The 26,297-nt window shown below is 37.9% G+C and overlaps 1 protein-coding gene across 1 annotated transcript in view; it reads right to left on the bottom strand.

Moving 5' to 3' along the window:
• tbl1x (transducin beta like 1 X-linked) overlaps nt 1-26,297 on the bottom strand; it is an 82,240-nt gene that overhangs the window by 2,292 nt on the left and 53,651 nt on the right. Inside the window, exons 3-14 of the mRNA XM_088912622.1 lie at nt 22,931-23,037; nt 14,797-14,942; nt 12,870-13,089; nt 9,799-9,931; nt 7,727-7,868; nt 5,819-5,882; nt 5,631-5,728; nt 5,170-5,230; nt 3,763-3,884; nt 2,651-2,725; nt 1,913-2,040; nt 566-731 (exon numbers count right to left, since the gene is read on the bottom strand). Of these exons, the coding sequence (XP_088768748.1) occupies nt 566-731; nt 1,913-2,040; nt 2,651-2,725; nt 3,763-3,884; nt 5,170-5,230; nt 5,631-5,728; nt 5,819-5,882; nt 7,727-7,868; nt 9,799-9,931; nt 12,870-13,089; nt 14,797-14,942; nt 22,931-22,988 (1,413 nt within the window). The 5' untranslated portion in view covers nt 22,989-23,037. The remainder of the gene's footprint in view (nt 1-565; nt 732-1,912; nt 2,041-2,650; nt 2,726-3,762; nt 3,885-5,169; nt 5,231-5,630; nt 5,729-5,818; nt 5,883-7,726; nt 7,869-9,798; nt 9,932-12,869; nt 13,090-14,796; nt 14,943-22,930; nt 23,038-26,297) is intronic.

Genomic DNA, 26,297 nt, shown 5'->3' with positions numbered 1-26,297 from the left:
TAAAACGATTGGATTGCACATCTTCCTTAGCACTTATTCATCCATTTTCTAACTGCTTGCTCCAATTCAGGGTCACAAGGGAGCTGGAGTCTATCCTGGTAAGCAACGGGTTCAAGACAGGGTACACCCTGGATGGGACACCAGTCCATTGTAGGGCAGACACACACACACTCACACCTAGGGCCAGTCATTGTTTTTTAATGACGAGAGGACACTAGGACAACATACAAACTCCACACAGAGAGAGCCCGAGGTCCAGAATTGAACCCAGGGCCCCAATGATGTTATGCAGCAATGCTAACCACTGTGCCGCCCTGCACTTATTCAGTAATCTAAAAAAAAAATTAACACTAGAGTATAATCCATTATACTAGAGAATAAAATTCCATTTGTTAACAATGTTCATTTATAATATATCACATTTTGAATCTTGTCATATTTCTTTAGCACTGATAAACAGTATAGTGATTTTTGCTGCACGTATGCCAAATAATTTTAAAATGAATGGAAGAACTATTCTCTCTTGACCTTTCTTAAATCGGAATGAATGAAAGAAGGTTATTACCATTGTGTTCCATATATGCACACATTTGTCAAAGGATCCGCTGGCCAGGTACTTGCCATCTGGGCTGAAGGCCACACTGTATACTGGTTCTTGGTGTTTGGTTAAAGTGTGGATACAGACTCCTCTTTCTACATCCCACAGACGGACAGTGGAGTCGAAGGAAGCACTGAGCAAGCAAAGAAAACAAGTTCATTATCTGTTTTAATAGGCACAAATCAAATTATTTTTTGGAACCATTTGTTGATTTTTTACCCCGTAATGATTAAATTGCTCAAATAAAATAAAAAACAAAAGCTTGCTAGTATTTGGGAAAAGCAGAAATACTAGTCTGCAACAAACTCTAGGAAAGAAAAGTCTGCAAAAATGAGTTCTCACTTTTCAGTCTTGCCCATTGGAACTGAGCCAACAAATTGCCCACAGTACAGAAAATCATTCCAGACTATCCCACACTGCCTATCCATGGCCCTCCTGAACTTTAAGAAACTAAGTTACCACAATGAACTTGCTATTCTAGAGTTAATTATTTACACACCAAGTGTATAATTGTGCAAATCCCTAACATAGAGACATCTTACAAAAACATCACCACAGGAGACCAGTTTTAATGAGAACACCAGGCAGTTACAGAATTGAAAAAAAGCGTTAAGATATACTGTATGTCAGCACTTGAGAGGAAAAAATAAACTACAATCAAAATGTGTAAAGAGGTGCAGATTTTAACACTAAATAAGAACACTTATTTTTGTTAAGTTTGACAGCATAAGTAATGAAGGAATATAAGCATAAAATACTTTTTGTTCATGTTTAAGCTGAATTTGCTGAAAAGGCACAGTATTCTCAGAATTGCCCTTTCAATTTCACTGTTACCCTTTCAAGGTTTAAGACATAGACCTAAATAAAATCAGAACTTTGACCCAGCTGGTCATAAATGATGCACCTAACACTGTACCTGGAGGCAGATTGCCATTGGATATTAGGAAGAAGCATTTGTTTAATAGACAGCCACCAACACCATTTTCAATCCTGGGGTAAGAAGGTGGATTGCATTTTATTTCCTAAAAAATACCTAGTTACTTTAAAGAAACAATTCTTATAGGGTATTTAAGTGCATTTGAGATTCTCAACAGTCTTTATTCTTTTTTTGCAGCTTCAGTTTAAGATGACAACCTTAATGTAGGATAAATACTGTTCTTCATTATCAGTGCAAAAACAAAATGCTAGGGAATGCTTCTGTGGTAGCCGAGGTGACCAGGATATCCTGGGCTGCCTGCTGAGTGGCAAAAGATAAAAAAAGGTCTCACTGGGAACGGTCTCCCCTGAGAATGCAGGTGACACCTGTTCTCGTACCTGGCTAGCATAATATTGGAGTTGGGACTGTTGGTGCCCGGGCCAGTTGGGCTCCATTTGATGGTGTAGATTTCCTTACTGTGGGCCTGGAGGTCGTGCACACAGGAGTCCTGCTTCATGCTCCAGATCTCAAAATCAAACGCACATGCAATTACTTTTATTTTTAGTTCAAATTTAAAAAAACAAACATCCGGAGTCTCTCAAAGACAAGCAAGTTCACAAAGACAAAAGCAAATACACAGAAATGCTAAACTTAATTCCTATTAAAAATATAATTTGTGCTGCATTTTACTTTAACCGTATTATTTCCACGATTTAAACAACTGAATAACATAGAAAAAAAATCATCTTTTTTTAAACTCACAATTACCTTAAAATAAACATCTCAACACTTTCCCCAGAGTTTGATGCTTGTTCACCTAACACTCAATTACCATTGATAAAGAAACCTGAAGGTTTAAAAATCAGCTCTACTTTGTGTATTATACAAACAAAATATTTATCAAAGTTCTTCAATAGGGGGCCAACAGACACTGTAGATAATTTCAACCAACATTAGAATCTATATATTAATTTATTCAACAGAACAGGCTGTTAGATTATAGTGTAAACCTTTTAACAAATTAGAAGTGTGGTGTGAGGACTTGATGTGATTAATGACAATCACTTCTTTTTCATAAGACAATTATTCTGTGATATTTATTACGAAAAAACTAAATCAAATTCCTATTTTCTTACCTTCAGCGTCATGTCATCTGAGCAGGATGCAAGCAGCATGCCAGATGGGTCCCACTTGATTGCATTAACTTCATTCTGAAAAAAAATAAAATCATTAGGTAATGAAGGCTTTGAAGCTCAGGTCCTATATAGCTGTCCTTGTAAGAAAGACAATTTAATTGAAGGGTTTAGATGCAATGTTAAGTAAACCTTGAGATTTATGCACACATATGGCATGTAATTTTAAAACTAACATTTTAAAAAAGTATTTGCTATAAAAAGAAATTGAAACATTTATTTAAAATGTATTAAGAATTTACTAGCACCTCATAGCAGTTGTCTACAAGTAACTGGACAGGTATCTACAGTCTTTAGTTTAACAGATGTCCATTAAAAAGCAATAAACACACTGGTATTCTCAAATACATTTAAAGTATTTAGAATTGTTGCAGTGCAGTGTACTTTAATTACTTCATTATAGCAGTGCTGAAGAGCTATTTCATATGGGTCAATAGACACTCTATTAAGTTTCTGGATTAACAATATCACCTCTTGTTCTGTAAACGTTTATTGAACTTTAAAGCTATGATTAAACCACTGAAAATGAAGTGATGACTTTACGGAAACAGAAAAAACATTTGCGAGAGAACATTTTAACTAACGTATTCCTAAAAATGGGTCCACTATACCAATAAATAAAAAGAAAATATTGTCCAGACAGAAAATAAAATGTACTTAAATGGACGTTAAACTAATGCTGCTCCTTAAAACAATTTTAAATGACAGTCCTATGATATGGTAAAAACAGAGTGCATTCTTTATACTAAGTACTCAGGACAATGAGGAACGACAGTAAATTAGTAAACTAGGTTCTAAACTAGACCGGAGCTTCAACAGCAGATGTTTTGCAGTCCAAGTTCAATCTTTCTGCTCTAAAACGTCTCAAATCTCAAGCTAGCACCCGACACTGGTATGGGAAGTGTCTTTACATCTCTCCCGAGACAGTCTGTCTCAAGGTTGTTAATGAGAGTGACAGGACAGAAATAGCTGGTAAACCTTACTCTTCAGTGTTGTTAATAAAGAAACAGAAGGAAAATGATTATATATGCTGACTCTTGGTGAAGCACACCTACCGTATGCCCTTGAAAGGTTTTGACTGGCCGATCGCAGCCTAGCCGGCACACATGAATGCACATGTCTGTGCTGCAGGAAGCAAAGGTTGTGTTGTTCTGCCAGTCCACATCGAGGGCAGGCGCTGTGGAGTACAAAGTTACCATCTTGAAATTAAAGCCCTATACCCAGTTTAAGGAAGTTCTACATTTTTTATTTGCTTCCATCCCGAGTGAGTTACATTCATATGAGATTTACAGTTCTTGTCCTTGCACAACACATGACATTTTGAAATTTGAGTGGCGAGGAGGTTCTTAGCAAACAACAGCTTTATGGCTCTGGAGAGAGGAGATGTCAGAATATATACTTAAAATACAACATGCTTAATTGGCAGCCTTCGCTTATCAATGTGAATTATTCTCTGGTTATAAACCTCTTCTACATTCTTGACTACTTTCCTATTTCAACTTACTGCAAAATCCTTCACTTTTAGTACAAAAACCTCACTTTATTCAAGAGTGTTAAGCTTTTAAATCCTTTATCGATTTAAAGGATACATCACCTGATAACAATATCATCATCATAAAATGTGGTTTAAAAACACTATCTCGTTTAAGCAATACATAACATTCAGGTTTCAGATACATACAGATACATTATATTAAAAGCAAATAAAATTGCATTGCTCGTCACTGTTGTCTACTATGCTTATAGCATTCTAGCAATATTTCAGGGTAAGAATCTCAAACCTTGTTCAGGATGAATTAACAGATGCGTATGTACATATACAATAATGTGCCTGTGCAGTGTAGTGTTCTTGTCTTCTGTGAAACAATGTGGGATTTAAAAATAAATATTCCTTAGCCAGTTTATGGCCCAGAGTATGCAAATCAAAAGATTCTCAAAACCATAATTATGTTCAACATGCTAGTTTGGGAGTGAGATATTTGATGGCAACACCGGGGGATGATCTGCCACACTTCTATGTACTTGTCTTTAAAACACATAATGGAAAGTATGGTTCCTCACTGAGGAGGAGAACACTGCAGTTGCACAAGATGGCCATTTAATTCTAAAAAATAGTAATTATCAATTTAAGAGGCAGCACAAAGTGATCTATTACACTAACACTGTAATAATACTGTAGCAATTAGCAGTGATTACTTAAAAGGGGTACAAATTGCTGCTCTGCTTAACCTTGTCTGAATGAAAATAGCACTTCACCAAGGCAACTGATGAGGAATATGTAGCAGCTAAGGGCAGCAGCAAGAACGCAGTGGCATTTTGATAGCATCACAGATGTTAGTGTCGCCACCCTCAAAAGGCTTCATTTGTTTTGATTACAAATGTTCCCTCCCAACAATCTGCCATTATCAGTCCCTGACGACAGCAGCCGTGCAACACTGTAATCTTCTTCTGTGGCAACGCACCTGAGTGGAATGGAAACTGCTGCTTAGCCTCTCCTGTGTGTGCATCCCAGATGATTGTTGTCTGTAAGAAAAAGAAAATACACAGTCTGAACAACACTTACAATTTTTCAAATGTCTAAATGTCCTCAGCGGTTACTTTCAGCAAAGGTTTCCAATGCAGCGCTTTATGTTCGTCACAGAGTACGTAATTGTTCAAAATATTTTGTTAAAAATTAAGAACTTATAAATCAGTGGAGATTAATTTACGGAAAAGCTATGTATCTAACAACACCAAGCACCAAGTATAGAGTCTTACGATTTCTGACAACAGTTGTTTTGCCTATTTGTAAAGTGATTATGATTTATAATTCCAGAATGATAACCTCATCTGTCATCTCAATTTTAAAGAAGTTGTTTAAACAAAAAATCAGTATAATTCAAACATGATTTCTGAATAAGTTTTATGGGATTCATTGAAGTACCTTGTCCACTCCCGCACTGAGAATGCAGTTTGCTTTCTTGTTCCACTTCAGGGCAAAAATAGGACCTTTATGCTGTCCCAGAGTGCTTGCAAGATTACCTACATGGAAAACATAAACAGTCATACTAATAACTGAAGCTTTTCAAATCACATTTTAGGTTAAGATGGACACAGAAATAAGAAACATACCATCCTTTGTCCATATCCTTGCAAAGCCATCGTACGATCCTGTTGCTAAAAGTGTTCCATCACTCTGTTGATAAAACAAGTACATGAGAAGGTGTTGTCATACTGCATTACCAGAAGCTGAAACATCTGAAACTTAATCTTGTCAGACATCAGAAGATAAGGACTGCAGCTGGGGAATATCATGAGGAGTCAACTCAACGGAAAATCATGTCTCATTTGGAAGTGGGGCAGCTGAACCACTAGATGGGCCTCTGTCCTTTGAATGAGAAATTCCAAACCAAAACAGGCCAGCAGGTGTCATAGAGGTCTCAAGACAGACAATACAGACCTATGATGCCATCTGCGACAAGAGGGAGTAGTAACTCCCATGTCATGGCCTTAAGTCCCCTGTCCTAATGAAGGTTAAAGACTTGTTTCTGACTCTGCTGCTGTGCAACTGGTCTCTGATGAAAAGGGCAGTTTGAGTTCAACATTATAGTGAGCACCAAAAAAATGTATGGATAGCTTTAGAAAAATGTACATTTTGCTTGAGTGTTTCTGACATCATTTTGATTAATTGATAATTCATGGTGCATTGCATTGGCCGGGAAACGAACCCGGGCCTCCCATGTGGCAGGTGAGAAAATTAATAATAATAATTCATGACTAACTGTGATACATTCGAGTGACTGATACTGTAGCATAAGCAAATGAATTATAGCACCAGTGGAAGAGTTGACTGGGCAAAGGTGATAAGGCAATTTAACATGCTAAGTGTCAAAATACTGGTAAATAGAAATTATGTCTTGGTAAATCAAGAAATTAAAACATGGATATTCTCCAACAATTAAGAGAATACCACGTACAAGACTTCACAACAAATCTTCTTTAGTGAATAAGGTTGTGCAGATGAATCTGGTGGACATCAGTGAGTGGGGTACAGATGAGTAGAATGAAGTGTTGTGTGAACCAGACCAATCAATGGAGAGGCCCAAATGAGAGCTGGAGTGTCTATTGCTACAGAATTCCATCTGTAGTGACCGATGGCTTCTTGACTGCACAGTGTAGCGCCAATATCACAGCAGGATGATGCACGTCTTCATTCTGCACATGTATCAACAGCTTTCCCATGAGCTGAGAATTTTAGAATTTTTGTATGTATTAGTGTCCTACTTGCCACACCTGTGCCCAGCTGAATGTCTCTGGGGAGGACATAGCTCCTAGTATTCAGAGAATAGTGAACAGACACATGCTTGTCTTGGCTCTACAAGAGGAAAGAGACAGATTCTGCAACATTGCAGATATGCAGCTAATATTGCTTTCGATAGTGGCCTCCTGACTGCTAGCCTGCAACTTCCTCAACAGATGCCCAGTTGCTCAGCCCTGGTGATGACCAGTTCCAGAAAGCACTATGAATTTACTGATATCATACTCATTCAACAAATATACCAGTGAACCAGCTACAAAAAAGCATTGGTTTAAAAGTGACAAGTGTCTTTCAATGCTCAGTATGTTTCTCGATTTAATAAAAGTTAAATAAAATGAAGAAATGATCCTAGCATAAACTAGTCCTACAAATAGAAACATTGTAGGATGCACTGCAGACTTTTAAGAAGAGTTAGTAACAAGTTCATGAATACCTGAAATAAGATGTTAATGAAATGACACTATCTGGAAGCTTTGAAGCTGGTCTCCAGCCCTTGTGGTCCAAAGCCAAGCAGGTTTTCTGTTTCCTTAAGTTTTAAATCTTTCTTCACCTCAGAAAAGTGTTAAATAGATCCAGTTAAGGTCTAACTGGACCAGTCTACCCCTTCTCCACAGCTCTAGGTATTGATGGGGTAAACAGACATAGAAGACCTGCTCAGTTCTCGACCCCAAGGTTTGGAGATGGGAGCCCCTGCTGTGAAGGTTCCCTTGCCAGATACTCACGTTCCAGTCCAAGGAGGTGACATCCTTGTTGCTTGGGACGTCCTGCCCACCTTCTCTTATACAGTGCCTGAGAACCAGCTGAGTGGAGCCACTGCTTCCGTTCTCATTCAAGTTCCATATACGCGCAGTGGAGTCACCAGACCTACGTGCAAGAACATCACACATCTGAACTCTTCCTTGCTGTCATTTCAAGAAAAGCACAGCAGTCATACAGCAATAAAAAGAATGTAACACTGCTCGAAGTTTTCTTACAATTGTCTTCTTTTCCTTGACTTTTCAACAAGTTAATCTTTTAACCAAGTCTAGGACCCAGAATATAAACAGTGGTGGGCAACACAGAGGCATGGCTTCCCAACAGCTCCTGGGGTCCCAGGTTCATTTCACTGGTGGAGGAGGCTTCTTTGTGGATTCTGCATGTTCTCTTTGTTGCTGCACATGTTTTGGGGTTCTTTGGTTTCCTCCCACGCTCAAAAGACATGCTGTCTAAATGATCAACTCCAAAGTGTCCTCTGTGTGTGCATGTGTGTAAGCAACTGTGAAAGTGAATGTCGCTTACAATTTAAAGGTGTAAATCTTACAGGTCAGCAGAGTGACACCGCAATTAAACACTGCCCATTGTACAGGGTAGGAAGCAGTCATACACATCCAATGATATTTGTCAACAGAGCTGTGGCTGCTGTGTTCAGAGATGTGAAGGCCATATTCCATTTTCTTGCTATATCTCAGTATTCTTTTTATATTCTAGATCCTACAGAACAATTATTCTATTTTACTCTATTCACTATTTTACACTTGATACAACCAATTTATAATTTGTGCAATTAAAATCTATAAGAATATATTCTTCAATCCATCTTCTAGCTGCTTTATCCAGTACAGGGTCGCGGGAGACCCAGAGCCTATCCTGGCAAGCAGTGGACACAAGACAGGGTACATCCTGGATGGGATGCCAGTCCATTGCAGGACACACACAAATACAAATACACACACACTCCTGCCTGGGCCAGTTTTTCAGGAGTCAATTGAACTACCCATGTGTCTTTGGATCGTTGGAGGAAATAATCACACAAGTTTATAATCCTGACACACCTTTTTTGGGGCACCATATATACTGATGGAAAAAAGAAACACAACACCTCCTCCTCCACACTCTGGCCCTCCCTTCTGTGTGGAACAGGCTGAAGAGTGACTCATCTGTGAAGGGGACCTGATGCCACTGCTGACGAGACCATCGCAGCTTCTGTCTGGCCCAAGCCAGTCGGGTGTGATGTCTAGGAGGCGTGAGCAGAGGGCCTCTGACAAGTCGCCTTGCATGGAGCCTCACTGTCCTGTCACTGATGTGGACACTGTCTGCCGGCAGTTTCAGCAGCAGTATGGTTGGAAGATCTGAAACGATCTCTCAGATGGACAAGTCTGATGTGTTGGTCCTGCTCTGGTGTGGCCACTCGAGGGCGACTGGATCTTGTACGGTCATTTGTCCTGCTGGTCTGCTGAAACCTTTTCTGCAGTCAGGACACAGTGGAGCGGCTTACTCCATAGTGTCTGGCAACGCTGGCACATGACATGCCTGCCTGCAGCACGCCAATGGTCCTCTCCCTTGCTTCTGGTGACATTCAAGGCATTATGGAATGCACAGAAAACTGACTAAGTATGTCTTTTTCCTTGCAGTCACCTAAGCTTTGAATTAAAGCCTTTTTAAAGGTGACCTGATCGGGCATTGTTCCATCTGGACCTAACGAGATTTCGTGTGATTGGCAAGTTGCAATGCTGCACTTCACAAGCTGTATTGCTGGTCAGAGGGCTTAAAACAAATTGACAACTTTTTGTGAGAGTACATAAGCTAAAACTATAGTATTCTCATTCCAGAAAATGTTGTGTTTCTTTTTCCCTCCCCCATCAGTATACATAGTATATGTAGCGTATTGTTTCCTATATTTATAGGAATGGCATACTTTTATCATAATGACAAATTATACATGTGCAAAACCTGCTGATATGTTTTATATATTGTGCTAATTTGTATTTTTGTATCATAAGATACAATACAAACATGCTCCCCATTCTTTCCTCACCCTGATGCCAGAAGGTCACTGACAGGGTTCCAGGCACAGATAAAGACTTCCGACTCATGCCCTCTCAGGACTGTAGCCTTGTTCGCTGGAATCTCGACATCACCATCAATCTCCATGGCCTCCGTATGGTTATCTGTAACATTATTCATTTAAAGCTATTCTTAAGATTTGGATGATGAAAACCATAACAACAGATGACAGACCTTGCAAAGGATGGAAATCTCCAGCTCTCCTTAATTTGTTTTGATCAATCTCTCCAGGTCGTGTGTAATAAGTTAAAAGAGGTATCCTATTTGAAAGATTCTGGACCACAATAACGAAATAAGCTCAAAACAAGAGCAGTGGAATGCAAAATGCAGATCTGTCTAAAAAAGGCATATGTATATTTGGAAGTAAGTAAAAATTCCATCCTTTAAACTGATACAGGGCAATTAACCAATAACAACACTGCAGAAATTACAGCTTTCTTAATCGTTTCTCATGATGTAGGAAAAGATTTACACTTTCAGGCGTCAGGATTATTGAGATTTCAGAATCCATTCCTACAAAGTCTTACGCCAAGATATTTGTCAAACCCATAACCCATTCAAACAGATCAGAGGTACCCAAAACTAACAACCTTAAAAACACTTAATAAAACTAATAATAATAACACAAGCTGGGAAGGTGATTTTCTAAATGAAATAATGTTGTCTTATTGTAGGACTTGTCTTTACCTTGAGTTACAAACTGAGTATCACATTCCTGAGAGGTAACACAAGCATTACTTACAGCACAGATCTTTACTTTCAGTTGCCTTCTTCACTTGAATTGTTAATGGGATGAAGATCTGTTGATGGGCATATTGCCTATCCTGTCTTTTAAAGAAAGTGTACAGCCTGCACCTCAGGAGTGTGGAAAACTGTTTCCTCCTACTTATATTACACTGAAAATCAAAACCAGCTAACTTCTGCAGGACAATATTTACTCAGTATTTAGAGTGGTAAAGATGCTATAAATGGAGTATGAACTAAAGACCACACTGATCACCATCGAGCTCATTTCCTCGGAGGACTGTCTGCTGAAATGGAATCTCATATACTATATAGATAAAAACTAAGTAATTAAAGGTCTACTGAAAACTATCATAAAGCTCTAAATATTAACATGAATCACTCCATTTCCTTATTATAATCAATACACTGTTCTGCTGCTTTGTGTCCATGCACAGCAGTTTCAGATAATTTCAAAATGACAAAAGGGCACACCCACATGATGTTAGTGAGCTTTTCTTTCTTGCTTTGTGTTGCCAAGTCCCATCAAATGTGTACTGTAGGGTATAGTTAATGCAGAAGCAATTTTCCTTTGCCTGCTGATTTTATGACCTGCGGGGAAATAGCTTCTTCTTTCTCGAAAAGCAATTATTAAAATATTCTAGACGTCCATTTACCAGGATGAAGATTTTTCTTAGTATCACAGAATTCAATGCAATGCTTCATCATGTTGAAATGCACCATGAAAAAGAGCTCAATGGGAGTTAACTTATAATGTTTTTTGTATGATATTTCTTTAATAAGGTACCTGCTGTTGCTGCAGGTTTCTGGATCTTTAAGGAAACGGAAGGAAGTTGGGAGGGTGCACGCCAAGCCACATCTTGAAGATGGGACAAGTGAACAAAGTCCACAGAAACACTGAATGCAAGCTGTGGACACCTTCCGTGACAAAACGCTTAAATGCAGAACCATAAGATAAATTTAAGATGTGAGCAGTTATGCTGTGTGAAGGCAATGTGGTCAAACCGAATGTAATGCGTACTTTGAGGGACAGTGAATTGAACAAGTGAATGAAGTGGCACTGCTGGAAAAATGAGATGGAATAGAACAAGTGGAGAAATAAAAAGGCAGGGGAATCCTGGTTCATAAGTAGTTATCATCCTCAGACCACTCTTCTAAGAGAGGGCTATAAAGTGAATACAATTCTCAGCTTCATGAAGCCCTGGATGTTCAGTAACATATGTATGGTTGCAAAGCCTGAACTACGAGTAGAACAAAGCAATCAAAAGCCAAGGAAATGTGGAAATGAAAACTGCATCACTGGGTCTTATACAGCATGTACATATATTTGCATGAAAACAGCAGATGTTCCCTTAAAAGTTTGTTAGATGTCGCCAAGTGGCTATAGCACAGATCTTTACTTTTGGTTGTCTTTTCCACTTTATATGACCCCTTGGTGTCTCATACTAAATTAAGAAGAGTGTGAATGAGTTGTGACTTCAAGAGTCAAATGTTATATACAAGAATTATTTAGCTAAACCCAAAGGAAATTTTTAACAGGGAGCTGGATAATCTTCAGCTTTGTGTGTTGTATGTATTAATTTAAGTCACCCTTGATAGAATACTCATCTAAATTCACTGCTATCATCATCATGTCTCACTCTCAGCTTGCTTGTTACTTGGTACAGGAGGGGTTTGCAGGTAGGAAAGTCGGAAATGGCTACCTGCCCATGGCAAAGCTGAAGGTGCCTGCAGTAGGTTTCTAACATTATTTTAAAATCACTAAAAGATACATTTTAAATGCAATAAAGCTAACAAACAGCACAGGGTATTAATTGTAATAAGGATGGTGTAAAGTTCAGTAGATCTTTAAGGAAAAAGATAAGACAATTACTTGACATTCATTAAGGAAAAAAAGTCCCTTACTCTGGTCCTGCATACAAATTCAGTAAGTATAAACTGTACCACTTCCTTAACTGAGACCCTTCTTTGAAGCTATCCATGTTATATAGCAACAATGATGAGAATCATCACATTTATAATCACAGAGTGACTGAAATCTAATTGGTGCGGTTTCAATTTTTTTTCTTAAAAACTTGTAAATTGACCTGTTTTCCCTATTCACTGTCACAAACACAAATCCAGTTTCAGACTGTCAGCTCAGCACTGGTGTAAATAGCTCATGCAGCTGTTCAACTCTGACAATGTGGGAAACATGAAAAAATGACCTAATCTGTGATCCATCTGGATTCGGTGGGTACTGTTTGGTGGGTTTTTGCAATGCCTTTAAAAAAAAAAAGCTGCTCGAATATCCAAGACCTTTGCTAATTGCATGTGCCCCGTTCTCTTCTCCATTCACAGTAGCTTCCCCGTTCTTTGGTGCGTTCTGCTGGGCAGCAGCTGTGGCCACAGCCACGGCAGCCTGCTGCTGGGCCAGCTTCTCCCGGAAAGCCTGCTGCCGAGTCTGGACCACATCGGGCATCACCGCGTCGATGAGCGAAAGCGATTCGATCGGCCTGCCGTCGAAAACTGTGCCGTCCTGCAAAGAGAGCACAACACTCTGTAGCCCAGACCTCTTACAGCTCACCCTACAAAGGCATCATTTCCTGACGTGGCAGAACCCTCACTCACTTTAACAATCGCGTGTTGCCAACACAGTTTTTACATTCTGGAGAGCGTTTTTGACATTTCCAAATAAATAAATGTCTCAGTCTCAGGGTCTAGGCTTTGATGTAGAGCGGTAACCTCTAAAGCAGTGGCTCCCAATCCTGGTCATGGTGACCCGCACACCTGTCGATTTTCATTTAATCCCACCTTAACTACCGAATTGAAGCCTTGTTTGATCTAATAAGCTTCATTAGAATATTTGCATTCTTCTTCTAGTCACAAGTTTATCCACCATGTTAAAATTCCAACATGTTTAAAGAGCTGGGAACAAACAGTTCAAATTAATTTTATTATTAAGTCAATGAAAGGTTTGATTGTGTAACTGAGGGCTCGGCTAGAACAAAACCCAACAGGTGTGTGGGTCACCAGGACCAGGATTGGGAACCCATTGCTCTAAGAATTGTCTCAGCTCTTGAAAATAATTAATTCTTGTGTCTGTCCCCTGGACGAGCCTAAAGCCAATCCTGCTAACAACTGCGGGTCAGCGGACTTCATCATAGTAGAGGCTGCTTACCATTCACAGGGATGATTTTTCCTTAAGAAGCTGAAACTTCTACCAAATACACAATGGACTTTGATTTCACTGAAGTGTGTTTATGTAAATAATATTAACTATAAAAAGTTTATTAGTAACTGTCAGCATGTGAAAACTGTAAGGTGAATTGTTTTCTTTATTAAAATGCTTTATTTTAAAATAAATTAAAATTCTGCAGAATAATTCTGAAATGAGTAAAACAGTACTTAAACTTACATTCTATTTTTAGTCTTACAGAGCTGGAACCCACCTTTTCCAGCTTCTCTCTTGGCTGGATTTCATTCTAGGCCAGCTCTCAGACGCACAATTGAAACCATAAATGAACCCACTATCTTTGATATCTTTCATTACTGTTGGTTCCTACGAAATTAGTGGCACCATATGAAATATAAAATTTTACCCTGAAACCTCTGACTGGTTGAGAAAAGATAGTCAAAAGGATTTTATCAAACTAATTGTGAATCTAATTAAGAGCTTGATTAAGAAAACAGTGTTAAAGTTAACACTGATCACCTGCAAATCAATATGACTAATACACAAGCAGTCTCCACTGTATAAACTGAATTTTATTGTTCACGCATAAGCACAAAGGGCTGTTGTACTTTAGAAGCTTGTACAGATGCTACCTATTGTATTCTTTAGTCTTTACAAGTTGTTGTTTTCTTCCTTCTGTATTTTAGATTTTCAGCACATTACTCATTCCTTTAAAGATCTATCCATTCATTCATTCATTTTCTAACTGCTTTATCCATTACAAGGTAGCAGGGGAACTGGAGTCTATCCGGGCAAGCAATGGGCACAAATGGGATACACCCTGGACAGGATGCCAGACCATCGCAGGGCAAACTCGGGGAGAACATTCAAACACCACACATTTAGCCCCCCGGGCCCGGAATTGAATCCAGGGCTCCAGCACTGCGAGGCCACAATGCTAATCACTGCGCCACTGCGTCCCCCTAAAGAAACATCGGAAACACACTGCAGAAGAAGCTTTGTTCTGGGTGCACGAACACAAAAACAACACCAACTGTCAGTGCTGCTTACCTCGTTGATACTGATTTCTGCTTCCACATACTGTAAGCCTTTCTGAAGAATGGAAATGAGAGCAGCAGGGGGCACTAGTGTCCCATTTATGTTAGACTGGCTGATGTGGCTTTCAATACCAAACGTGAACGCTGAGTGGGAGAAGCCTGCAATGCAAACAACAACAATAATAATTACACTTCTGGCATTAAGACACTGGGGGATTAAGACAACCAGGATTTGCTTTCTTTTTTTAGGATGTCATTCATCAAATGTTATTAAAGAATTTTGATAATTTAATACTGTGTGAAAACTGCCACACATTACCCTCTACATGTGAAAATCTAGCCAATTTCTTCTCCTTACAAACATGTTAATTCCACATTTCCTTAGGAAGCTAAAATGTTTATTTTACAGTCATTTTCTCAGTTGGATTTGACATACCCAACATCTCCTACAAATTGCAGGATGATTTGAGAGTGTATATATTAGAAGGAGTAACCAAATATTTCAGATGTCTGCAAATTTCGTTGCTGTACATAACTCTCACGCATACTCAAATTTTCCTTGAGCCCTCAGTCATCATGACTGATCCCAACTTTTCAATTTTTGTGGCACAAATGTTAATAAAAAAATCAGAAAATAAACCTCTCAGAGTAATCCCTGAGAGCAGGTGTTTGAAGGCGGTAAGAAACGGGTCACCGTGATCTGATCTCACCAGCCACTGATCTGGCAAACCATCTCTCTGATCATAAAAGCACATGGGTTCTTTACGACATTGATCCTACATATCTAGATATGATACCTTAAAACCACTTCATGCTGACCAGTTCTTTAAGATTTTCCAGCATTTTAGTGCCTTCCCCAAGATTATTTCTAGTTGCAACATTTCTGAAACAGACAAGCACTGTTCAAAGCAAGAAAGTCAATAAGCACACAAAGTGAAGCCAACAGCATGTCCCATCATAGATAAAGTGTAGATGTTGAAGTTATTGTGCTTATTAAACCCCTACATTTTCTTAAAAAAGGCTTTTCATTCTTTAAAGAGTTAAACATTTTTCCCATACCATGGAAAAGTTTAGTAATTTATTTTGCAGTTTTCTGAACTATTAGATAGGGTCTATGTGATACACATCTTCAGTTTCCCCAAAGATCACATTTTATCTACAGCATACTATAAAGAAAAAAATGCTATTATCATTAATTATAGGCAAGACAAACTGCAGAGCAACCTATTTCCTAATGCTACTGCTCAAACACTGTACATCTCTAGTCAACACATTAATCATTAGTTTAACTAATGAGCTCAACTGTGGCTATGGCATTTTTCCCTTTACCTGCCATTAACAGAAAACAGTTTCGGCAATCTGCCTTAATCCAGCATCCCAGTGTGCTCTCAACACAACGTCAAGATGCCCTGTAAACAGACCTTGTTGTACTAAGACCTTACTGCTAATGATGCTAACTGTTGAGAACACCCCAGTCTGACTCACAGGAATTACTCTTAAACCACTAGAAAAGCACATTGTGCCCGTCTTGATACTTTTACACCACTCATACGGATATGTATCATTTTCATGTACTGTAACTCTTAGAAATGAAAATGAGCAATTAAGCAAAAAGGTAAAGGAGCAGATATAAAACAGAAACGTAGCGACATTGCCCACTGAAGAGACAGATGTTCAGTTATTCAGTGTTATTCGGTGGTAACTGAAACCAATATATTTGTCTGCTCAAGTCGTCCCACCACTGCTTGAAAAGGTTAAAACACAGCGATAAACAGGATCAGTATTTGACACTGTTGGATTAACAAAGAAATCCTTGCGTGATACTTGCCATGTGGGGAGAAGCCTTATTATACTGAAAAATTAAATGGTTATTTTTGGTGTTGTAACAGAACATGCGCAGATTTCAGAATATGGTCAACCTGATATTGTGCGGTGAGATCACTGCCACGGCTGACAACATGCCAACTCCTAATACTGCCAGTAACAAGTACCCTCACCTTAAACCACTGCAGCAAATGGGCTCTACCATCACTAAATGAGACACAGGCTTCACAAAAACCACCAAAGGGTGTGTGTAATCAGGTAATTGGGTTACTCCAATTTTATGGATGTCCCCTCCCAGCCTGTCAGAAATACAGCTGGATTGTAATTCATATTTAGCCATTACTGAACTGAATACAGGTATGCCTCTGTAAATTGCAGCTGCTGCTGAACAGGCCTTGAAAGTCCCAGTAGCTAAATATTGTGACATTCCGGCAATACCCCCAGAGGCACTCCCTCTCTGACTCTGTCACAACATTACCGAGCACACATCACAGTCTCTCCTATTCTACTCTAACAGGTCATATACACGTTTGCATTACATATTAGAAATGAACTTTCATGTTTCTACTGAAAAAACAAAATATCCAAAATATTACTTAGTGCTGGAATTCATTAAATAAAAATAAAATATAAGGACTTTAGATGTTGATTAACTGTTTTTGGTGTCAGTTTTATTAAATGTTATTTTATGACCATGATGCACATGGGTGACCTAGAATTTTGCATGAGCATTATATCACCTCCTGAATGAGTATGTTTTGGCACAGGTGAAAAGGTTTTACTGTAATTGGTCAGGTGACTGAGGTCAACAGGTCACTCCCCACTGCCTCATGGGAACAGTGGTTCCAACAATAACTGCCATCTTGTCTCCACTGACCGCCCTCTGACAATTATAAATAACAGCATTTAAATGTCCAAAGAATTTCATTTGAAATAATCCCTCAGCACTTTACATACAAGAGGGAGCCCACTTCATCCAGCATTAAAGTGCACCCATCTGGCTCCTTAAACATTAGCACAGACTGCATGGCATTTATTTAACCAGATGACAGATTTCAAACTCTGGAGAACTCATTTAGCAATAAAGCAAGTCTGTGGTCAAAGGACGGGGTATGGCTAGTCGCCATTTGAAGAAATACCAACAGACAATTTGCCAAAATCCACAGTAAAATCTGTGGTCTATTAGAAGTGCTGGTACTGCAAAAATGTAAGATTTTGAGGCTGCTTCAGATTAGAAAGTACTTACAGTAATTAATAGTTTGAAGACTAAGAACTGATACTGAGATCAAGCCACAGCTTTCTGCACAAGAGCTTGAAAACATTTCAATCGGATTAGGAATTACTTCAAGAAATGTTTCATCTCATCAAAAGAAGGAAAGTTGTGAATTTAGCAATAATGGCTTTCATGGAGGTACGCAGCATATAGGATGAGGATGTTATCTAATACAAAAGTTTCAGTTATGATTGTCTCTTTTCACATTTGGAAAATCCCATACAGTACTAACTGGTCAACAGACTCCAGATGGTGCAGGAATACAGCAACCATAATTTTAGTTTTACAATGCAGCCTGGACATTGTATTCTGTACCAGGCTCATCTACCCAGACTGCCTCATCAGGGTTTCAATTACACTCAGGACTTATCATGACATACTGACCCCTCCACAATGCTGGTTCTGATTAACTCCCTGACCCCTCACCCTGTCTGTGTCTATGTATAAACACAGATGCTATAATGAAGACACATTTATTCTTACTGGTTTTCACAGTCAGATATTTCATCTGAAATGACTAGCACTTTCTGATCAGCTCAATTTCAGGTTTACTAATGCTTACTAGTTTTTGTACTGATACCTTGCTTTATCAAAACTTTTTTCTTCAACTGTTTGCCGAGTAGCATTCAAATTTATTCATATCCTTGATAAACCAAACCTAAAGTTTGCTTCAGCAAAAACGATTTTAGTTTTACATTCATGGTCTGTCATTTTTACAACAATAAAATGTGATAATGAATTAAAATGAGTGAAAAATGGACAAGTAGCATAACTAACAACTATGTATTTCTAAATACATAACATTTTAATTTCTTCACATCTTGAAAACAGATTGAAAGCAAACTCTGTCAACTTAACACTCCTTTCTTTAATCATCCAGTAGTTTCACAGTCTCACAATGTTCACAGTAACATCCAGATGTCACCTTGATTACCACTGGGTATAAAAGGAAAATGAACACTGAAGCAAAACACTCAGCACCAAAGTGAGATAATTCTCTGAGGATTTAAAGTAAAAGATTACCGATCACAACAAATCAAGCAATGACTAATTAATGACTCACAAACAATTCATGGCAGTAACTAAAAACTGAATCTGTTTCCATCACAAGTCAACCAGTGGCAGACCTTCAGCAGTAATTGTGACTTTTGTTGGTGGATCTTCTTGATTGACCTTTTAAGTAAAATCCACAGGGATTCAAAAGCCCTGCCTGTTCCAGTTCATGGCACTAACTTATTTTCTAGCAAATTCAAGTACTTTACTAAATCTTCAGAGCGAGGAACTGAAAATAGCAGTGAATTCTATATAAAGCAATGAACAGTCCTGATCTTGCCCTGCCAAGTTCTGTCAACTGGAGAAAAACATTCTGCTGGCACATACAAACAGACCCAAGTCCACCTTGAAACTAAAGGACCTTAATTGCTGGCCTCAGCACAGACTGCAGCTCAGGAAAGGTATTAAAAGACTCCTCTAATAAAAGAAACTCCTCGCTCGGCCATCAGGAGAAAATGAAGTTACTCCACCCTTATAATCCTGTGGCAATACTACAGTAACATAGTAGGTTAAGTTACAGAACATAATAAATGAAATAAATAATGTAATGTGCAAAATTTCAGCATGAATTTCACAGGATATGCAAGAACATTTCATATATCAGAGTGAATGGACTATTTTAAGCGTTTACACCAAACTAGGAAAACTAAGAACATTTTTAGTAATTCATCTCAGAAGACAGTATTTGTGAAACAACTATTAAATTCTATATTAATCTACTTAAATTCTATAAGGGATATACAAGCCATAGTGTAAAAAATTTACAATAGCATGAGAATTTCAAATCTAACCTGACATTTCATGAAATTTAAGGGAGAAAGGGCAGTTTTTAAAAAACAGATTCAGTTAACTCAACTGGTGAGGAGCCTGTTCTTAGCACAGGTCAGGCTCTGCGATCCAGAAATCACAAATTTGGAACCCAGATAACATCAAGGGTCATCAGCATGAGCTGAGAACGTTCCAAACTTAATATACAACTTGACATTACCTAAAGCAGTAATTTCCAAGTGTTAAGTCAAAATTTAAAAAAACATATAGACATTTTACTTTCATTACTATTTAACAAGCTCTAAACCACCAAAAATATGGGGGATTTATAATACAACCTGTATTAGTTTTTAATATAAGCAGGTAGTTGTTTTCCTGCACAAACAAGATTTATTATATTAAGCAGGATCACTACAGCAATTGGAGGCCCTGCCAGTGATATGCAGAGATGCAGAGTACAGAAATTTATTGCAACAGCAAAAAGATGCTGAAGGGTCTGTTTCTGTAATGTTTTATGACAAACCCACCATATTCCTGTATTCATTTAAGATTAATAATCGAGAAACTCAAAAGGTAAGATTAAGGGAAAGGTAGTGTTTTTTCTGAACACTGTATAGAAAATCCCCTTCCCCCCCACTTATTTTCAGGATAAAAGAGCAGCTGAAACACTGCTATATTTAGACTTTTTCTGTTACACACCCCCACTCACCCCTCAGGGAATGTGGAAGCAGTCAAAGAGAATAAGAAAACGCATTTTCCGTTATTTTTCTGGATACTACTTGCTGAAAAGATCCTAAAGCACAAGGCATTCCATGTTCTGTGTGAAAATAAAAATGATGCTTGATTCATCACAGCCACTGACTTTGACCTTAATGAGAGGTCTCCAAGGAATTAATCTATCCTGTCCAGTATTATTCCCTTCCCAAAGAAGAAAACTCCTGAGCCACTGTGGAGGTCTGTCAATCACAGAGCATTGCTACAGCTTTGTGTTTCCACATTCAATTAATCTGTGTTTCCAGACTTTACCTAATTTATACGGCATTAATATGGACACATTTGGTGATGTGGGGAATACACAGTAAAATGTGCCATTTCATAGTCTTCCTATGTAAGGATGATTGGTGACTTTTCATACAGAAACAAATGAAATGCAATTAAGCAGCTAAACAAAAACAAATTGTTAAATGTCAAACGGTTAAACATTTACAATGTGTGCACAGCACAATTTTTGCATGCCCTTACTTAAAACATCTTGTTTAAGAATAAGTACCCTGAAATGGGACATTGTCCACAAATACCAATTTAAAAAATATATATTCTCATATTTCCCAACTGTTTACAATCTGTAAAGACTATTGGAAGTCAATGTTTGAGAGAAATTATTATATACATACATATACCAATTGCAGCTATTTTAAAAGAGACAATTTTACATAAAGTTTATTTCTTCCAAGTAAAGAAAGAATAAGAATATCTCTTATAAAAATACTGGTGCAGGAAATCACTAGGGGTACACATTGACTTAGCGTGTGGAAAATGTGTTTTAAGTCATAGAGAATTCATTCCACCTGATCCTTTGCCAAGAGCTATTATTGTAAATGTTTTATTTCTTCTTAACAATGGTTATCACCCTACATTGTCCTTTTCTCTGTGGTACAGAGATTTTTATTTCCTTTACTTTATTATTAGCCTTTCATATGAACTAGCCAAGAAAGGATTATATTTAGTCTGCAAAACAAATAGCAGAGACAAGAGTGGAAATTTACATCAGTTCTGTGATCTGGAACATGTAGACAGTTATGGTTGATCTAGTCAGATTCTGTGTTAAAGGCACCCCAACAGTTGAAGAAGGCTACACATGTGAAAGTTTGTTTTTTTTATCTTTTCACACTTTATGTTTTAATGTGGAATTAACCTCTACTTGTTCCTAAATAGTTTCCTTCACTGGCTGTCCCTTGCTGTCTTGGATGATTGTCTTCCATTATCAAAAAGGTGACTGATCAGATATCAGAGAGATCATGCGATATGCTATCCAGCCATTAAGCACTCTCTTCAACACTCTTGCTTTGCTTTCTTGTTCTGACACATTTTAATCTGAACATGATGCTCCTTTCCCAGATATTTCTCTTCAGTGTGGTTTGTTCAAAGGCCATTATCTCCCAATAGATGAAACTGCATTTTGTATTCGATTTTACCATATCCTTGACACACATCTTTCCACCTCCTCACGTGCTATATCCTTGGCTAAGCTAGAAGGAGAAAACATTCTTTGGAATCTTGGAGTTTCTCATTTGCACAACAACACAATGTTGTCATAATTTGAGAACTTGCAGTTCCTACTTGGGAGAAAACACTAGTGTTCTGTAAACACCAACATCACTATTGGTGATGCAGTCATTTTACATGTACCTTGTACACTGCTCATGTTCTAGCCCAGTGGTCTGACGGCAGACCATCTGATTGGTTTAATGTTGCAGTACTCAAATAATGGATCTCAGGTACATCTTATAGATTTCAACTGATGCTAGAATTGTTTGGAAATATCAGATGACTCTCAGATAAGGGAAATACTCTAATTCTCTAGACACAGGCTGTGAGTCTGAATCAATAGGATTGGGGCCTGTGAATTTGAATCTTTCTAATTAATAACTGTCTTATGAATAAAAGTGTAGAGATGTCTCCTCTGTAAGGACGTTCACAGTTGTCTGAAAATTCCATAAAGACTATAGGATGTGCTATGAATGAGAGAGGTCTTCCTCATATTTTCTTAAATACAATAATTTATAATGTAAAGTAAAAATAGATATATTTACTGTATTTCACAGTTTCTGGTTGAATCTATAGTTCAAAGAGTCATTTTACATCATTTCTTTGCCAATTGAGTTGCACACCATCATGACAATGTTATCAGGAAACAGAACCTCAAAAACTTCAACACCAAGACAGACATCCTTGAGAAATAAAAGCATTACAACCTTGGCTGTTTTCTTGGTTAGCTGTTAGTCAAAATTTCTGAAAATCCATAAATGTGCAGCCGAAGAACAAAGATGCTCTAAATACATAAAAAATATGAATGTCTACCCAATACTCCTGCAGAGTATTTGTGATTATAGCACTATTAACAATTAGCTACAATAAAACTGTATAAATAGCATTACCCACCAGAACCCACCTTGACTTCTGTCTAAAAGCACCACACTTATAAGTTATTTTTTAAAGAAGTCCTTACCTGATTCCTGGAGGTATCTATAAACCAAGAAGTTCACTTCGTCACTGGTTATACTCATCTTAGCCTCACCTCAACGTATGAGGTTTATATAAAGGGAGTGCCACACTCTGCAAGAGAAAAAAAAAAACAGTTCAAACAATCAGTTATGAAGGACTACTAAATGGACATGGTAACCTAAGAAATAAAATGTTGCATGCAAAAAAAAAATTACAGATTATGTAGTGGAGATGGGCACTTTGTAGAACACAGTGTTGTAGTTCTAAGCTATAATAAAAAATCATAGCCATTTTTTTAGAATGTCGATTCCGGAAGCACTGCACTGAGAACAGTTCAGCACACTTCGACAGACTGTGTGGAAGTTAACCACCAGACTGTTGTATCCAATCATCAACATCACTGCAGTGCAAGACTGCTGTATTTATACTGGAGGTTATGATTTACAGCAACACAAAAGATAAAATTAACTTATCAAGGGTTTCAGTACTAATAAGGCTTACAATAACATTCAAATGGCATTGTGTCAGGAGTTCTCTACAGACCAGAAAATCCAGATATTATATTTCAATATTGTAAAATTAAATCAGGGATGTACAGTATGTGCAAAGAAGTAGTTGTCATGGGAGAGTTCAGCTTTCCTCAAAGACCAATTGTATTTTTGTTTTATTGCATATTGTGATTCCATGTTTTTGCTGAAGCTGCTAGGAGTGGGATGAGTTGCCAATGGGATCTTTTGGCTTTGGTTTTTAGTTCAGCTTGTAAAATGCTTGTTCACATTCTTTGTAAGTCTAAGACTTTCACTTCTTGCTCCTAAAGAGCTCCATGGTTGCACTGGTTATACAGTTCATGTCGGGCCACTGTCACGCTGCATGGAACCATGGAAGCAGTTTCTTCTACTTAGACAAAATTTGTGTAAACGACAGAATTCATGGTAATGCTGCCTTCATGTGTTACATCTTCAATAAAGATAAGTGATTCAGTTCACAGATGACTGAGTATTCCTCAGAGTTTTAGCAATTTCTTTCTTCACATTCTAACCTTCTTGTCACTGACAAATGAAACCAGGATAAACCCTTACTGATGATACTTTCAAAACTCTCCTGACTCATGTTTGTATTTCCATGCAAAAGCTAATCTGGCCTTACCGCTGCAGGCACTAATGGGAGTTTTGTGTCTTGCAGTGTAACTCTTGTAATTCTGCTGTCTGTCTCTTCTGCTAATGGAGGATTTTGATGTCTTCACCCCTGCACTTGGGAGGTTGCTGGCAATTTCAGGCAGGTGTTTTAGGGCAGGAATGGTCAATCCTGCTCCTGGAGGGACTGTGTGTCAGCAGGTCTTATAGATCTCTTTAAAGCAGCAGTACAGGCAGAGCTATGTGAGGTTATTAAACTGGTTCCATTTAGCCCATATTGAGCTGAACTGGGTGGTTAAGAGCAGAGTTGGAACAAAAACCTGCAGACACATTGGCCCTCCAAGTTGAGGATTGGACAGCCAAGTTTTTAACCCATGTTTTTTTTTCCCTGATAGCTGTGATTATTTTTCCGTCATCAACTGCAGATGTTTTTCTTGGCCTACCTGGTCTTGCCTGATTGGAAATTATAGTTGTGGTTTCTTTCTTTTTCAGTATATACCAAATTGTTGATTTTAGTATGCCTAATTTCTTTGTTATGGTTCTAACTGAGTTTTATTTTCTTCATCACAGCTGTCTGCTTTTCTTTAAGAGAAAGCCCTTGTTGTCAAAACATTTTTACTTTTGACTACAAACTCCAAATGCTGAAGTGAGTTGATGGGAAGGTCACAGCTATTTTATGATCTTAATTACCCAACAACAAAAAGCTTTTCAACAAGAGACAAATGCCGAGCAATTTTCAAACAACTTTTGCTCCTGCAAAATAGAGGTTCAAATCTATTCATTGACCCAAGAGCATAGAACTCTACTGATTTAATAAAAAATTACATACCTGGGACTTGTACTTATCAACCATGTTTTTTATGACAAATGTTTATTATGAAAATCTCAGTTTAGACTTCACTTTCTCAATACATTTGGACCCAATATATAATTTAATAATTGATTAAAAGCACAAAGTTTAATCAAGACAATTAAACAATATCTAATTCAGAATAGCACAATATTAGACACATTACTACAAAAAATATATTGCTTCTATTAAATCAGTTCAGAGAATACCACCATCTTCAGGAGACAATACTCCATGCAAAAGAAAGCATTTTATCTGATTTGATAAAAAACAGAAGCTGATGGGAGTGGAGGGCTTGTCGTTTTTACAATGTGAAACTTGGTAGTGCAACTTAGAAAAATGTCAACCAATTCTTTACCTGCAAGTCTGAAAAGCAGCACGTGACTGGTTTTCTGCAAAAATGGAAAATCTACATATGGAAACTCAGAAAGCTGCCAATCAGCTCAAAAGAAGAAATCACAACAAAAAACTGGTCCGGCCAAAAGCTGTGATCAATTAAATAACTTGCTCTATCATTCTATTAATGCAAATCAGACAGAACTAAAAAATAAAATAAAATCAACTGCCCACGATAAAGTAAAATCTAATAATTATAGGTTACGCTTTTGACATTTGTATCTAGTTTCTTTTCTTTGTAAGACAAGGAACACATAAAAACTTTATGTTTATATTACATCATCATAAATACAAACCAGACTATGCATGGCTCAAAGGCTAAAACAAAGACTTCCCAACCTCAGAAATCTCTCAACTTCCCAATCTCAAAAATGTCATCTTGAAGAGCAGCAGGAAGTGGAACACATTATGTCCACCAGGATAAAATCAATTAAGTGTCAACAGAGGCTTACAACAATCTGCTTCCCTTTACACGCAATTTTAATTCCTATTGACTTTATGAGTACAGTTTTTGAAGTCTAACCAGATTATGTTTTTCTTAGCTTATACTGGTAAAGTATCTATTACTGCATTTTGTTTTAAATTTGTGTTAGCAGCCCACACATCATACTGTGATGATGTTAGTTTATCACTAGATGTCAACAGCAAACAACTTCAATCTTCCCCCCCCCTGTTTGTCAGTTTTGGAAGCATTACAAAACTCATTCATGGGGAACAAACATGAGACAGAAAGTGTGTGGAAGGACTGCAGGAGAAGCTTGATCAGGGATGGGCAATACTGTCAGCTCTCCCAGCTCTTGTATGTTTCACTCCATCTCTGAAATGAATTATGACTGCAATCGTGATGAAGGCCTCCCCTGCATCAGTGGATTAAATGATTTCCCTCACTGTCCCCTTATGATGACAATAATGCTAAGTGCTGAAGTGTATTACCCCAAGTCAAGAAATGATGAAATATCTTAATTCATGCCTCCATTAGTGCAGTTTCACCT

The sequence above is a fragment of the Atractosteus spatula genome, chromosome 4 (assembly GCF_055471065.1).
Source record: "Atractosteus spatula isolate fAtrSpa1 chromosome 4, fAtrSpa1.hap1, whole genome shotgun sequence".
NCBI lineage: Eukaryota > Metazoa > Chordata > Actinopteri > Semionotiformes > Lepisosteidae > Atractosteus > Atractosteus spatula.
The sequence above is the reverse complement of the archived record's forward strand: the minus strand, read 5'-3'. Positions and strand labels throughout refer to the sequence as shown.